This window comes from Podarcis bocagei, assembly GCF_964188305.1.
Source record: "Podarcis bocagei genome assembly, chromosome: W".
In the NCBI taxonomy this organism is placed as follows: domain Eukaryota; kingdom Metazoa; phylum Chordata; class Lepidosauria; order Squamata; family Lacertidae; genus Podarcis; species Podarcis bocagei.
Window position 1 is genome coordinate 79739898 of NC_138131.1, and position 15781 is coordinate 79755678.

General features: G+C 48.0%; 1 protein-coding gene across 1 annotated transcript in view; it reads left to right on the top strand.

The window, feature by feature from the left end:
* LOC308578217 (uncharacterized protein) overlaps nucleotides 1–13876 on the top strand; it is a gene marked incomplete at both ends in the record, with an annotated part of 141803 nt that extends 127927 nt beyond the window's left edge. Inside the window, one exon of the mRNA XM_081178467.1 lies at nucleotides 13862–13876. Within this exon, the coding sequence (XP_081034593.1) occupies nucleotides 13862–13876 (15 nt within the window). The remainder of the gene's footprint in view (nucleotides 1–13861) is intronic.
* Nucleotides 13877–15781: the final 1905 nt, after the last annotated feature.

Consider the following 15781-nt stretch of genomic DNA (forward strand, 5'->3'; position numbering starts at 1 on the left):
GCGAAAGATACAGAAGAAGAAGGAGGAGGTCCCAAGACAAAATGGAATACAGGAATTTAAAACAAAGAAATATGATTGGGGCCTCCGTTTGGACTTAGACTTTGAAGAGATAGACTTTGTGGAAATTCTTCAGCAGCTACCTTTGAATCTTCTTGTGGGAAGAGGATATATTTTGATGGTGAAAGAACTTTTCCCAGATCCGACGACTGACATAAAGGACTACCAACAGGACAGGCGGAGAGGGACGGAAAGAGATTTGAAAGCCTCGGACGTGAGGAACCCAGGCTGAGAATCTCGAATTTGGATTTTTATTGGGAAGGGACAAAAACCGGGGATGGGAGGGAGGGAAGAAGAGATTCTTAAAAACTCTTAAGACTTTTAGGTTTGGTTAAGATGACTCTTAATCTAAGATAAAATGAAAATCGATGGAAGAGAACTTAAGTCCAACTTATGAAAATCAATTTTTATTATAAAAAAGGTAATAAGATGAATAAGATTGTTAAGAGGAGAAATATCAACTTGCTGATATAATCTTGAAACTGGGATGCACGAGGGGAGGTGGGGGGAAGTCAGGGAACAAGGTTATGAAACGGGGATTTGCTGATTCTATACATGTTTTTGGTCTTTTGTTTTTTCTTTGTGTATGTTTTGTCTATATAAAAGCAGAAAACCAAATAAAAATTTTATAAAAAAAAAAAAAACCAGTAAGAGGTGTTTCCTATGGCAGCAGCCGGGACATTTTGCCAGAGCCTGCCCTCAGAGGAAGGCGTGGCAAGGAATGGTGGGGGCAGTGGGGAGTGAGGCGGGAAAAAAAGAGGCACCGGGAAACGGCCGTGCTTGGCTGCAGGAAGGAGGGCACAGCAGCCAGGCGAGCAACCAGTAGAAGTGCCCAAACCAGACCCTCCCCGAGCAGCCATCGTCATAGAGGTGGTGCTAGAACTCCCAAACGGACACCCCATCAAAGTGAAGGCGCTGCTGGATTCAGGCAGCTCTTGCAACTTCTTTAGCAAGGATTTTGCGCTAGAACACCAGCTACAGGTGGTGCCTCTAGAACATCCCCTGCAAGTAACCACGATTGATGGGAGAGAACTTTTGGGAGGGGAAGTAACCAACCAGACCCCTCCCATGAAAATGACAGTTCCCAGACACACTGAGACCATTGCCTTTCACGTAGCCACCTTAGCAGGACCACCCATCATACTGGGAATGAGTTGGCTGGCACTGCACGACCCAGTAGTAGGGTGGCACCAGCGGACAGTCACCTTTGGGTCAGCTCACTGCGTAGAGCATTGCCACGGAGGGGAAACCCCGAGGATGGCAGTAGCCAGGGTGGCAGGGATGGTGGTGGGAGAAAAGGGGAGGCTAGCACCTCAGTATGCAGACCTGGAAGAAGTCTTCAGCGAGAGAGAGGCGGATAGACTACCCCCTCACTGGCCCTTTGACTGTCAGATCAACCTACTCCCAGGGGCTCAGTTACCAGTGGGTAAGCTGTACGCCATGTCAGACAGGGAGATGCAGGAGTTGCGGAAGTTCATTGACAAGAATCTGAAGAGGGGCTTTATACGTGAATCAAGGGCGGTGGGGGCAGTCCAGTGTTCTTTGTGGACAAAAGAGACTCCAAAGAGCCCCGCTTGGTCGTAGATTACAGGTCCGTGAACCGGGTGTCGGAACCGGTGACCTTCCCAATGCCCAGGATTGATGACATTTTGGCCAGGGTAAGGAAAGGGAAGGTTTTTACCAAGTTGGACCTTCGGGGGGCGTATAATTTGATAAGGATGAGGGAGGGGGATGAATGGAAAACCACCATGTTCACCCCTCTGGGGGGCTTTGTGTATCTCGTTATGCCCTTCGGATGACAATCGGGATCCAGCACATTTCAAGCTTCCATGCACCAGGTGCTGGGGTCCCTGCTGTACAAGAATTGTGTGGCCTTCCTGGACGACGTACTTATCTACTCAGAGAACGAGGAGCAGCATGTGAAAGATGTCAGGGAAGTGCTGAAAAGGCTGCAGGAGCATCAGCTGTGGGTCAAACTGGAGAAATGCCAATTCCATGCACGAGAGGTGGAGTTCCTGGGCTACAGGTTGTCAGACAAGGGCTTGGCCATGGACCCAGGCAAGGTGCAGGCCGTGCTAGAATGGAAGCCTCCCAAGAACCGGAAGGACGTGCAGAGGTTCTTGGGGTTTGAAAATTTCTAAAGGAAGTTCATCAATAACTTCGCCCATCTAACGGCACCCATAACGGATTGTCTCAGCAGCAAGAAGAAGTTCGAATGGACGGAGGAGGCCCAGCGTTCCTTTGAAAAGCTTAAGAGGGCGTTTGCGTCGGAAGAGCAGCTCCTGCACGTGGATCTGCGGAAGCCGATAAGGCTAGAGACGGATGCGCCAGACAGAGCTGTAGGGGGGATATTGCTTCAGCAGGGAAATGGGGAGTGGAAACCGTGTGCCTTCTTTTCCAGGAAGCTTAACAAGTCGGAGCAAAACTACACAGTGTACGATCGAGAACTGCTGGCAATTCACGAGGCTTTTCGACGGTGGCGACATTTTCTCATAGGCGCACAGCACAAAGTCCAGGTGTGTACTGACCACAAGAACCTGGAGTATTGGAGAACGGCAAGAGTGCTCAACCAACGACAGGTGCGGGGGGCTCAAGAGTTTTCCAAGTTTAATTTTGAAATTAGGTACGTGCCTGGGAAGGAAAATGTCAGAGCAGATGCCCTCTCTCGCAAGCCTGAATACGAGGAAGGGGAGGGAGGACCAGAAGCACGTTATGTCATACCCGAGGACAGGTGGGGGGGGGAGTGTTCGTAGGGAGGCAAGAGCTGGCCGGTCTGACGAGGGATGATCAGTATGCACAAACCAAGATCCGGGAAATTGGTATCACTGGGGAAACTCAGGGGGGGGGGTTCGAAGTAAAGGACGGGGCACTGTACTATAAGGGTGCATTGTACATACCTGAGGGGGATTTGAGGAGCAGAATACTCAAGCAATTGCATGACAACCCCACGGCAGGACATTTTGGACAACATAAGACAATGCTACTGGTCACCAGGCAGTTTTGGTGGCCACGGGTGAGGGAAGATGTGAAGGAGTACGTACGTGGGTGCCAGTGCTGCCAGAGAGCGAAGGGGGAGAGGACAGCACCTGCGGGGTTACTGGAGCCCTTACCCACACCAGAGAGGCCATGGGAGGTGGTATCAATTGACTTTATGACGGATTTACCAAAAGCCAGGGGGAAAACGGCAGTAATGGTGGTAGTTGACTTGATGACCAAAATGTGCCATTTTATTGCGTGCTCGCATGCGGTGACTGCAGAAGAAACAGCAAAGCTGTTTGTAGAGCATGTTTTCAGGTTGCATGGCGCCCCCTTGAGGATTTTATCCGACAGAGGACGGCAATTCACGACCAGATTCTGGAGGAAGCTTATGAGTCTGCTGGACGTCGAGGTTGGGTTCTCAACGGCCAGACATCCCGAAACCAACGGACAAGCAGAGAGAGCGAACAGCGTACTTCAACAATATCTACGCTGCTACGTCAGCGAGAGGGAGAAGGATTGGGTGGACAACTTAGCGTTGGCTGAGTTTGCATACAATAACGCAGAACATGTGTCTACAGGGATGAGTCCGTTTATGGCGAATTACGGGTGTCACCCCAGGGCTTTCCCAGGGGAAGGGGAGGGAAGTTGGAGTGTTCCCACAGCTGAAAAATTTGTGGAAGAGATGGAGGCTTTACACCAACATCTTAAGTTAAACCTGGAAAGGGCCAAGGAAGAGTACAAGAGGCAGGCTGACAAGCACCGCAGGGAGGGAGAAACCATAAGAGTGGGAGACCAGGTGTGCTTGTCTACCAAAGGGTTACCGTTCAAAGGAGGGTGCAAGAAGCTACGGCCAAAGAGACTGGGACCGTTCGAAGTAGCCCAGCAAGTTAACCCGGTGGCCTTTAGACTCAAATTGCCATCTCACATGAAACTGCACCCCGTGTTCCACAGGTCCTTCCTCTCACCGTTCAGGGAAGGGAGGGAATTTCTGGGTCAGCGAAGTGAAACACCCTTGCATCCACAGATGGAGGAAAGGGAACTCAGTGACCATGCAGCTGAAATTCTCGATTCCAGGTGGAAAGGGGGGCGAGTGGAGTATTTGGTGGCGTGGGAGGGGGAGCCAGCAGAGGAAAATGCATGGGTCCCAGCAGAAGAGATTAGGAATGAGTATCTGCAGGAGGAGTTTCATAGCAGGTTTCCGAGAAAGGTTTCCGAGAGGTTCTGGGGGGAGCAATTTGGCACCACCGATGAAGAGGAAGATTTTGAGGGTTTTCCCGCCTCCGAAGAGGAGGAAGGGGAAGTGTCAGAAGAAGAATCCGACTGGGGAGATTGGGGAGAGAGAAGAGACAGCAGCAAATGGAGAGGGGTGTTTGAATCATCAGATGGAGGGGAGAGTTCCTTCCGGGGGTTTCCTGCATCACCGTCCGAGGAAAGGACGGGGGAGGGGGAGGGCCCTGGGAGGGAGGTGGATGTCAGGGAACTGACATCAGAGCAGAGGGGAGAAGCGAGGCTCCGGGACTCTGCAGGAGAGGGGACGAGTAAGGGAAGAGAGAGAACGTCATCTGGGGAAGGAAGTCCAGGGGACACCAGGAAGAAGGGAGAGGCGGAGAGCAGCTCGGAGGTGAGGCTCCGAGACTCTTCCAGTGAAGTCAGTGAGGAGAGTGGAGGACCACCACTCAGAACGCCCACTCTGCGCATAAGGCTTCCGCGCAGAGATGCGAGGCGGAGGTTGTCCGTTAAGGAATTCTTATGCTGGAGGAAATTTAGGAGACACCCATTCACGGATTCTGCTAGCGACTGAGCAGCAGCGCCAAGGCTGCTCAGTCAGGGAAAGACACAACCGACCCTAAGCAGTTTGGAACAGCTAGAGGTTTACACACAAGCAACCCCAAATCCCGTGACAACGAATAAGCTTTGATTGGGCTTTTTTCAATTCGCATGGTGTTATTTCGGTGTGCACCAGAATCACCCCCAACCAAAGCAAAAATGCCTTTTGTTTCCATCTACATAAAAAGAAGATGATAAAGCTCTGATTGGGCTTATTTCAAATTGGTGTTTTTGGGGTTAGAATGCACATTCACACAAAAATCGCAGAAATGTTTGTTACCAGCCCAAATCAAGCATAGGTGTTTTGGTTCCATCTCAATAGAAAAAGGACGAATAAGCTTCGATTGCTCTTTCGGTGTTCATTCACCCACAAATAGCAAAGCGGTGTAATAAGCCTAAACAAAGCCAAACAGGTTGTTTTGGTTTCGAACTACATAGAAAGAAGAATCTTGGATTGTGCTTACTTCATGTCGTGTTCTTTGCTGTTAATGCACATTGACACAGAAATCGCAGTGTGTGCAATGAGACCAAAATAACACAACACCATCTTTTCGCTTCCATATGCGTAGAAAGAAGTCGAATAAGCTTTGATTGGGCGTTTTTCAATTCGCATGGTGTTATTTGGGTGTACGCCAGAATCAGCCCAAACGAAAGCAAATAGGTATTTTGGGTTCCATCTACATAAAAAGAAGATGATAAAGCTCTGATTGGGCTTATTTCAAATTGGTGTTTTTGGGGTTAGAATGCACATTCACCCAAAAATCGCAGAGTGACATGTTTATTATCAGCCCAAATCAAGCATAGGTGTTTTGGTTCCATCTCAATAGAAAAAGGACGAATAAGCTTCGATTGCTCTTTCGGTGTTCATTCACCCACAAATAGCAAAGCGAAGTGTAATAAGCCTAAAGAAAGCCAAACAGGTTGTTTTGGTTTCCAACTACATAGAAAGAAGAATCTTGGATTGCGCTTACTTCATGTTGTGTTCTTTGCTGTTAATGCACATTGACACAGAAATCGCAAAGTGTGTGCAATGAGACCAAAATAACATAACACCATTTTTTCGCTTCCATATGCGTAGGAAGACGACGAATAAGGTTTGACTGGGCTTTTTTCAATTCGCATGGTGTTATTTGGGTGTGCGCCAGAATCACCCCAAACGAAAGCAAATAGGTGTTTTGGGTTCCATCTACATAAAAAGAAGATGATAAAGCTCTGGTTGACCTTATTTCAAATTGGTGTTTTGGGGATTAGAATGCACATTCAACCAAAAATCGGAGAAATGTTTGTTACCAGCCCAAATCAAGCATAGGTAAACATATGGTAACATCTCAATAGAAAAAGGATGAATAAGCTTCGATTGCTCTTTCGGTGTTCATTCACCCACAAATAGTGTGGCTTGATGATGCAGTCCGGCACGTTTCCCTGCGCCACACTGGACTCCTGAAACAAGAATCACACACAGAGAAACCACTCCCGTATGTGAACATAACCACGCCTCAGAATGTGAGACGTCACTCAGAACTGTTTAACCCTGTAAGTTCTGATTCTCTTCACACCCCCTCTCGTCTCGCATCCTGAGGGAAACTGTGAACACACATCTACAGACCTCTTTGAGTTCAACTCCCTTCCCATTGCCTCTTGCCCCCTTCTGGCATCTGTCTCAGGCAACTGTTGAACCTCCTCAAAACTCCCAGGTTCGCACTGCGCGAAACCAACCCATGCGCTGGTGACCTGAAACCTCTCAGGTGGCACCCCCTTTGTTGTGCGTGCGGATCGTCTGAGCACAGTCTCAGGTGCTCCTCCTGACCCACTGGGGCCAGCAAGTGTGTCTTCTACATCTGAAGACTCCCCCTCTGACTTACTGCGTCTTCGGGCCTTCTGCACTTTGCTAACAGGAGATGAAGGCTCACTCTTGGGCTCTCTATTAACAACCTGTGGAGAAACCCAACCCTGTTCTTGACTCTGTTCAGAGACCTGGTCCTCAGCAACAGGTTCAGCCTCTGGCTCTCCCTCCTCCTCAGAATCAGACAGACATTCTGAGAGAACATCAGGACCCTCATTGAGTCTTGACCAACCATTCTGTTCACAGAACTCAGCATGTTTGCTGATCAGAAGCTTGGTCTGATCACCTTCTTGATATGCAAACCTCCACCCCTTTGTCGCAGGCTCATATCCACAGAAGATCATTTTCTGGAACCTCGGATCACCTTCCTTCTGTTGGGCCTTTGGCACAAGCACCCAGGCTTCGCAACCAAACACACGGAAGAAATGCACCTGCGGTTTTTTCCGGTGCAACAAGAAAAACGGTGTGTCACCTATAACCGAGTTATAGGACCTATTCATCGTAAAGTTGGCAGCCCTCCAAGCCTCGCTCCAAAAGCTCTGAGGCAAACCGGAGTCACACAGTAGAACCTCAGCAGCTTGAGCGAGAGCTCTACTCTTGTGCACTGCCACGCCCCTCTCCTTGGGAGAAGTAGCACCCGTCACCCTGTGACGTATTCCCTTCTGGCTGAAAAACCTCTGCAGAGCAGACCCAGTAAACTCTTCCCCTCGGACGCTCTTGAACCCCTGAACCTTGTTGGAGAACCGTAGTTCCACTTCCGCAACCCAGTCTTTAATCAGTTGCGCTGCCTCGCCATGCCGCTTCAACGAGAAAGACCAGCCATTTTGGCTAAAATCATCTGTCAGCGTCAGCACAAACCTGGCCCCGCCCAGACTCAGACTTTGCATGGGACCACAAAGGTCTATGTGCACAAGCTCAAAAGGTTTTGTGGTTACCCTCTTACTTCTGAGATAACTGCACCTTTGTACCTTTCCCTTCTGCATGCCCTACAATCTAGGGATTTACCACATGCTTTCAGTTTGCAACCTTTCGTGCATCTGAGCAACTTCTGGACATCTTCCAAACTGCTGTGCGACATTCTCCTGTGCCACAAGTGAACACAAGAATCATGAATGGGAACACTAGCACACTTCGCCTGTGCTGTCTCGGCGTCTCCCTTACCCTCCAGAGGTGTCTCCAGAACAAATAGGTTGTTCTGACATGCAACACTGACCAGTTGTCTCCCACCCCTGGAAATGGAACAGACATCATTTTCAAAGCAAACCTTATAACCCTCCTTTACAAGAGCAGGTACAGATAAAAGACAACAATGCATCTCTGGCACAACGTAGACTTCCAGCTCCGCCTGTAAAAAAGAAACAAAAACATTTCCCACGTTAGACAAAGGCCTCTGTGACCCATCAGCAAAAATAACAGTTTTCCCAGCTGAAACAGCTCTGCAGTTCCGCATTCCGCCACTAGGTGGTGGCTTCAGGTGATGGCTGGCTCCTGAGTCGATGACCCAGCGCATCACTTTGTCCTCACTGGAGTTGTTCCGTAGCGTTGCCATGGAGGCAGTTAGGTGATAAGAACCGTCTTCACTCCCTGAGTCACGTCCTCCCTTCGCTTTCCCACGCTGGCCTCCTCTCCTGGACTGGCTGCCATGGAAACCTGGCTGACTGCCATGGGAAACGACCTTGGAGACATCCTGCCCGGCCTCTCTGGCTCTCTGCGGACAGGAACGACGCAGATGGTCAACAGACTCACAGACAAAACATCGACGAATGGGAAAAGCCTGAACCGTGTCTTCTGCTGGCTTGGCCCCCCTTCTCTTACAACTTGCAGGGCTCTCTGTGCCAGTTTGGCCCTCTCTTCTCACGGGACTCCCAGGACGCTTTCCTGCACCCCCTCTGGTGGGTAAAGGGCTCCCAGCACTTGGCCTCTTTCCAGGCTCCTCACACAGACACGTTGCAGCATCCACACAGCCCCCAGACTCTGCAAAAGCAACAGTAGCAGCAGCAGCAACAGCAGCAACAGTAACAGTAACAGTCCCTTCGCCCCCCTGTGGGGCCTCCCAGCTCCTCCCAGCTGTGTATCAGCTCTCAAGAAAATGGCCGGCGCCATCTTGCCTCTCCCCTCCGGATGCAGCCACTTCTCGGCCCTTGCTTCCCACTCCAGCTCCACAAGCTTCTTGGAGTGCTAGCCAAGCGGCCTCTGGCCTTCTTGCACCCAGGACAACAGGCACCAGATGAGCATCCACATTTTCTGCCAAAAAAGCAAGCACACTCTTCTCTTTTTTTTTTATTTTTTTTTTAAATAATTTTAATTTTATTAGAAAAAAGATTCACGTTACATGTCAAACTTCAGATACATATAAACATGTCATTAAAAGGTATAAGAGAAGAAAAAAGAAAAAGCAAGCAAAAAACAGAAAATTACAAAAAAGAAATTCTTAAAAGAAAAAGGAGAGAAAAAAGAAAAAAAAGAAAAAGAGCGAAAAAACAAAAAGAGAAAAGGCAGCAAAAAACGGACAGACTTCCGTTCAACTTGGTCCAGGATTACACAATCATAAAAGAATATTTGCAGTAGAACTTGCAATGGTATTTAACATCGACGGTGTTAATTATCTTCTGCTGTTATGTTACTAATACCCATATTGTCCTCAACATAAATTAAAAATTTCTTCCACTCATCTTTAAGTTTCATAGTATTATTTTGCCTTAATTTCTGTGTTAATCTCGCTAATTCTATATATTGATATAATTTCACTTGCCACTCTCCGATCGTAGGCATGTCAGGGGATTTCCAATTTTGTGCAATTAGGATTCTCGCCGCGGCAGTCGCATATCCTGGGGAAATTATATTTTAAAATTTTTTTCAGTTCATCATAAATCTTTCCCCAGAATTCCTTCACTGCCTCACAGGTCCACCAAATATGGAAAAAGGTCCCAACCTTCTCTTTGCATCTCCAACAACTATTATCGACAGTTTTATACATCTTTCCTAGCTTTACTGGGGTCAAATACCAGCGGTATATCATTTTCTCTAGGTTTTCTCGGAGTGTTGCACACGCTGTAAATTTTATACCCTTCCTCCAGAGTGTCTGCCATTTATTATAATCAATATTATATCCAAGGTCTTTATCCCACTTCACCATCGCGCCCTTCACCAAATCCTCTCTTGTATCCCATTCCAATAGTTGTTTATATAATTTGGAGAGGTGTTTATCATTACTCTCTAAGATTTCTGTCTGGAATCTTGATTTTTTATCACTCATCCCCTGTTTCTTGTGCTCACTCCACAATGCATTAATCTGGTGGAAGTGAAACCATTCTTTTATCTTGTCTTTCAACTCGTCATAAGACTTCACCTTCCAACCTTCTTCTGTCTTAGTTAGGAGGTCCTCATAGGTCCACCTTTCTCCCATCATATTCGGTTTTTTTATTTTGACAATATCCACTGGGGAGAGCCACCAAGGGGTTCTTTCTTCAATCAGTTTTTTATATCTATTCCACACCTCCAATAGTGAACCTCTAATTATGTGGTTAGAAAACCCTCTGTGTATCTCCCCTTTCCCCTGCCACAAATAGGCGTGCCACCCAAACCTAATATCAAAACCTTCCAGGTCCAATAAATCAGTGTTTCTGAGGGTGGCCCATTCCTTTAGCCAGCTTAAACAAGCTGCCTCATAGTATAACCTTAAATTCGGTACCCCAAATCCGCCCCTCTCTCTTGCATCTGTCAGGTATTTAAACCTTATCCTGGCTCTTTTCCCCTGCCAAATGAACTTAGTCAAAATTCTTTGCCAATTCCTAAAACGGGTGGTGCCTTTAATTATCGGGATATTTTGGAACAAAAACAATAATCTTGGGAGGATGCACATTTTAATCGCCGCCATCCTCCCTGTCCATGAAAGCTTCAGCCTCTGCCAGATGTCCAGATCTTTTTTTATTTCCTGCCAAATCTTATCATAATTATCTTCTACCAAATTTATATTTTTTGGAGACAGCCAAATTCCCAGATATTTTACCTTATTCACAATTTTTATACCGGTCCTTTGTTCCAATTGAATTTTGTCCTCAATAGCCAAATTCTTTGTTAAAATTTTTGTTTTCTTCCTATTTAGTCTAAATCCTGACAGTCTGCCGAATTCCTCTAATAATTCTATCACCTTACTTACACTATCCACTGGTTCTTCCAGGGATAGGACTAGGTCGTCGGCATATGCCTTTAGCTTAAGTTCTTTCTTTCCAATTCTTATCCCCTTCACACCCACTGCATCTCTTATTCTATTTGCAATAACTTCCAAAACCATTATGAAGAGCAGGGGGGATAAAGGGCAGCCCTGCCTTGTGCCTTTCCCAATCTTGAATGATTTAGTTAGGCTGTTGTTTACAATCAGCATAGCCTGTTGTTCCGAGTAAATTGCTTTGATTCCTTTCAAATAGGGACCTTCAATACCCGCCTTTTCCAAGCATAGTGATAAAAACTCCCAAGAGACATTATCAAAAGCCTTCTCGGCGTCTATAAAGATTAGTGCGGCTGGGATATCTATCCTTGTATCTAAGTATTCAATGATATTTAATATGTGACGCACATTATCTTTCTGGTGTCGATTAGGGAGGAATCCCGCTTGGTCTTTATGGATGTATTTCATTAATAGTTTCTTGAGTCTACTTGCCATTATATCGGCAAAGATCTTATAGTCGTTGTTAAGCAAAGAGATTGGCCTATAATTTTTTATATCAGTTTTCTCAGTTTCTGATTTTGGAACTAAAGTTATGAATGCCTCCTTCCAGGAGCCGGGGATTTTCCCTCCCTGGAGGATGTTATTGATAACATCTCTGAGTACTGGAGCAAGGAGTTCCTCTAGTGTTTTATAGTATTTTGAGGGCAAACCATCCGGCCCGGGGGCCTTTCCATTTTTCATCCTATTAATAGCTTCCTTCACTTCATCTACAGTAATTTCCTTATTTAATCGTATTCTGTCCTCTTCCGATATATATTTTCCTCTTTCCTGCTCCAAAAATCTTTCAATTTCTAATCTATCTTCAGTTCCTCTTTCATATAACTTTTCAAAGAACTGAACGAACCTCTTTTCTATTTCATCTGGGGCTTCTATGATGTTATCTTCCATTATTATTTTACTTATCACATTTTGCTTTTTCCTCTTTCTCAACTGCCACGCGAGTAACTTCCCCATTTTATTTGCCGATTCAAAAAACCTCTGCTTCATGTATTTGATTCTCCAATCTATTTCCTGGTTTAGTATAGCTGAATACTGGGCCTGTAGCACCTTTAAGGCACGAGTGGCCTCAACATCTGCTGGGTTTGTGGTCAGTTTCCTTTCGTAATTTCTCAGTTGTGTGAGGATTTCTTCTTTCTTTCGTTCTCTTAGTTTCCTCCTAAGGTTATTTTGTTGAATTAGAACACACTTTTGTTGAATTAGAACACACACTTTGTTGAATTAGAAGCACACTCTTCTCAACTTCACTTTGCTTTGCAGCTCTCTTAGCCTCTGCTTTCCCAGCTGCCTTCGGTATCGGCTGGACAACATCCCACAGCCGCTCCCCAACTAACAGCAGCTCTGCTTGAAAGCTCCACTCCAACCAAGTTTGGCTAGTCAGTTTCTGACATGGCAGCTTAAGCTCAAAGCCATGTTCCTGGAACTGAGACATTGCCTCCCTTCTGTTGGCTTTTCCAAAGGTACTCACTCAGCAGCCAAACTGGGCACTCCGGACGACGTGGCTCCTCAGCTCCCACTCCATCAGCCTCCTCCGATCTGCCTCAAATGTTAGGCAGGACTCTAGCTTGCTTTCACACACACCAGCACGACCTGGCAACAGCTTCAAAAGCTTGGCTGACTTCCATAACCTGTGGCTTGATGATGGAGTCTGGCACGTTTCCCTGCGCCACACTGGACTCCCGTGGGTAGCTCACTGTCAGCTTCCTTCAGCAGAGTCTCCGCAGTGGTAGAAAACTGTTGCAATGTGTGTGTAATAAATCAGACTGTACGCAGCCTTGTTGCTTATCTCCAACAGTCTTTAATCGTGTAGCAAAAACATCATAAATCAGCCAGGCGAAAGAGGGCATATCTTTCGCCTCTCGGTCAAACCGAAACAAGAATCACACACAGAGAAACCACTCCCGTATGTGAACATAACCACGCCTCAGAATGTGAGACGTCACTCAGAACTGTTTAACCCTGTAAGTTCTGATTCTCTTCACAAATAGCAAAGCGAAGTGTAATAAGCCTAAAGAAAGCTGAACAGGTTGTTTTGGTTTCCAACTACATAGAAAGAAGAATCTTGGATTGCGCTTACTTCATGTCGTGTTCTTTGCTGTTAATGCACATTGACACAGAAATCGCAAAGTGTGTGTGTAATGGGAATTGGGGTTGCTCGTGCGTAAAGGATGTTGAAGTTCTAGGCAACGTTGCCTGGCTAAACCTTTCCCTGGCTGGACAGCCCTTCCTCCATGGCTTTGTCAGTCGCTGGCAGAATCCGTCAGTGGGCGTTTCCTGAATTTCTTCCAACATAAAAATTCCTTGATGCCCAGTCTCCGCCTAGCCTCCCTGCGCAGAAGATTTCTGCGCAGAGTAGGCGTAGCCAGCGGAGGTACTGGACTCTCCCCGCTGGTCTCTGTGGAAGAGTCTTGGAGCCCTCTCTCCGAAGTCCTTCCCTGGTCCCCTTCCTCCCCAGTGTCACGCTGATAACCTTCCCCAAAGGGAGTGTTCTCTCTCCCTCTGCTGGTCCCTTCTCCTGCATGGTCGGGGAGCCTTACCTCCACTCTAGGCTCCGATGGCAGTTCCCTGACATCCACCTCCCCCCCCAGAACCCCCCTCACCTCCGTCCCGTTCCTTTGGCCTAAGTTCCTCCCTTCCCTCTGACGGCGATGTGGGAAATCCCCGGAAGGAGCTACCCCCATCCTCTGAAGATTCAAACATAGCTCTCCACCTGCTGCTATCTCTTCGTACCAGATCACCCTCCCAGTCTGATTCCTCACCCTCCGATTCCTCTCCTTCCTCCTTGTCGGAGGCCGGAAACCCCACAAACTTTTCTTCCTCATCTGTAGTGCCAAATTGCTCCTCCCAGAACCTCGCTACCGGTTTGGGCTTCCTTGGGAACCTGCTGTGAAACTCTCCCCTGAGATCCTCATCCCTGATGGTCTCCGCAGGCCTCTCATTCTTGAATCAAGTATTTCCGTGGCTTGACTGCTGAGTTCCCTCTCCTCTATGCGTGGGTGAGTGGGGACCTCTCTCTCTCGCCCCGGAAATTCCAGCCCCTCCCTGTACAGAGAGTAGGGACCTATGGAACACCGGGTGTAGTTTCATACTGGTCGGCAACTTGAGCTTGATTGACCTGCTGGGTTACCTCGAAAGGTACCAGCCGCCTGGGCCGCAACTTCTTGCACCTTCTTACACCCTCCCTTGAAAGGTAACCCCTGGGTTGACAACCACACCTGGTTTCTCCTTCCCTGCGGTGCTTGTCTGCCTGCCTCTTATACACTTCCTTGGCCCTTTCCAAGTTCATTTTAAGTTGTTGGTGTAAGGCTTCCATTTCTTCCACAAACTGCTCTGCTGCTGGCACACTCCACCTCTCCTCCCCACCCCCTGGGAAAGCCCTGGGATGACACCCGTAATTGGCCATGAACGGGCTCATCCCCATGGACACGTGTTCCGCGTTATTGTACGCAAATTCTGCCAGCCCCAGTTTATCCACCCAGTCGTTCTGCCTCTCGCTGACATAGCAGCGTAGATATTGTTGGAGTATACTGTTCGCTCTTTCCGCTTGCCCGTTGGTCTCTGGGTGTCTGGCCGTCAAGAAGCTCACCTTGACTTCCAGCAAGCTCATGAGCTTCCTCCAGAACTGGGAAGTAAATTGCTTCCCTCGGTCGGACAAAACCCTCAAGGGGGCACCATGCAGTCTGAAGATGTGATCCACAAACAGCCGGGCAGTTTCCTCTGCCGTCACCGCATGCGAGCAAGCGATAAAATGGCACATTTTTGTTAACAGGTCAACAACCATCATGACAGCTGTTTTCCTTCTCGATTTGGGCAAATCTGTCATAAAATCTATGGACACCACCTCCCATGGTTTTCCCGGTGTGGGTCAAGGTTCCAGTAGTCCTGCGGGCGCCCCCCTCTCCCCCTTTGCTCGCTGGTAGCAGTCACACCCTCGTACGTACTCCCGTACATCTTCCCTCACCCTTGGCCACCAGAACTGCCTGGTGACCAGCAACATGGTCTTGTGTTGACCGAAATGCCCCGCCGTCGGGTTATCATGGAGTTGTTTGAGTACCCTTCTCCTCAAGTCATCCCCTGGTACATATAGTGCTCCCCTGTAATATAGTACCCCATCTTTCTCCTCAAACCCCCCATGGTTTCCCCCCGTGCCTCTGAGTTCCCAGATTTTCGTTTGGGCGAACTCGTCGTCCCTCGTCAGTCCTACTAGTTGTCGTGTCTCAACTAACACTCCCCCCCACACCCATCGGTTCTCGGGAATCACATGTCGTGCTTCTGGAGGTCCTTCTCCTTCCAGATACTCCGGCTTCCGGGAGAGGGCGTCTGCTCTGACGTTTTCCTCTCCCGGCACGTATCGAATCTCAAAGAAAAACTTGGAGAATTCTTGAGCCCACCGCACCTGTCCTTGGTTGAGTACTCGTGCAGTCCTCCAGTACTCTAGGTTCTTATGGTCCGTGCACACCTGGATCTTGTGCTGCGCCCCTATTAACAAATGTTTCCAGCGCCTAAAGGCTTCATAAATAGCCAGCAGTTCTTGATCATACACTGTGTAGTTTTGCTCAGACTTGCTCAGCTTCCTCGAGAAGAATGCGCACGGCCTCCAGCTGGACTTGTCTCCCAGCTGGAGAAGCACCGCCCCTACCGCTCTGTCTGACGCGTCTGTCTCCAACCTCATTGGCTTCTGCAGATCCACGTGCAATAGGTGCTCTTCCAAAGCAAACGCCTTTTTTAGCTTTTCGAAAGATTGCTGTGCCTCTTCTGTCCAGACGAACTTCCTTTTGCTACTGAGACAATCGGTGATGGGTGCTGTTCCTCATAAGGCATCGTTTCCAGGCCTTTGACCATTTTGGTTG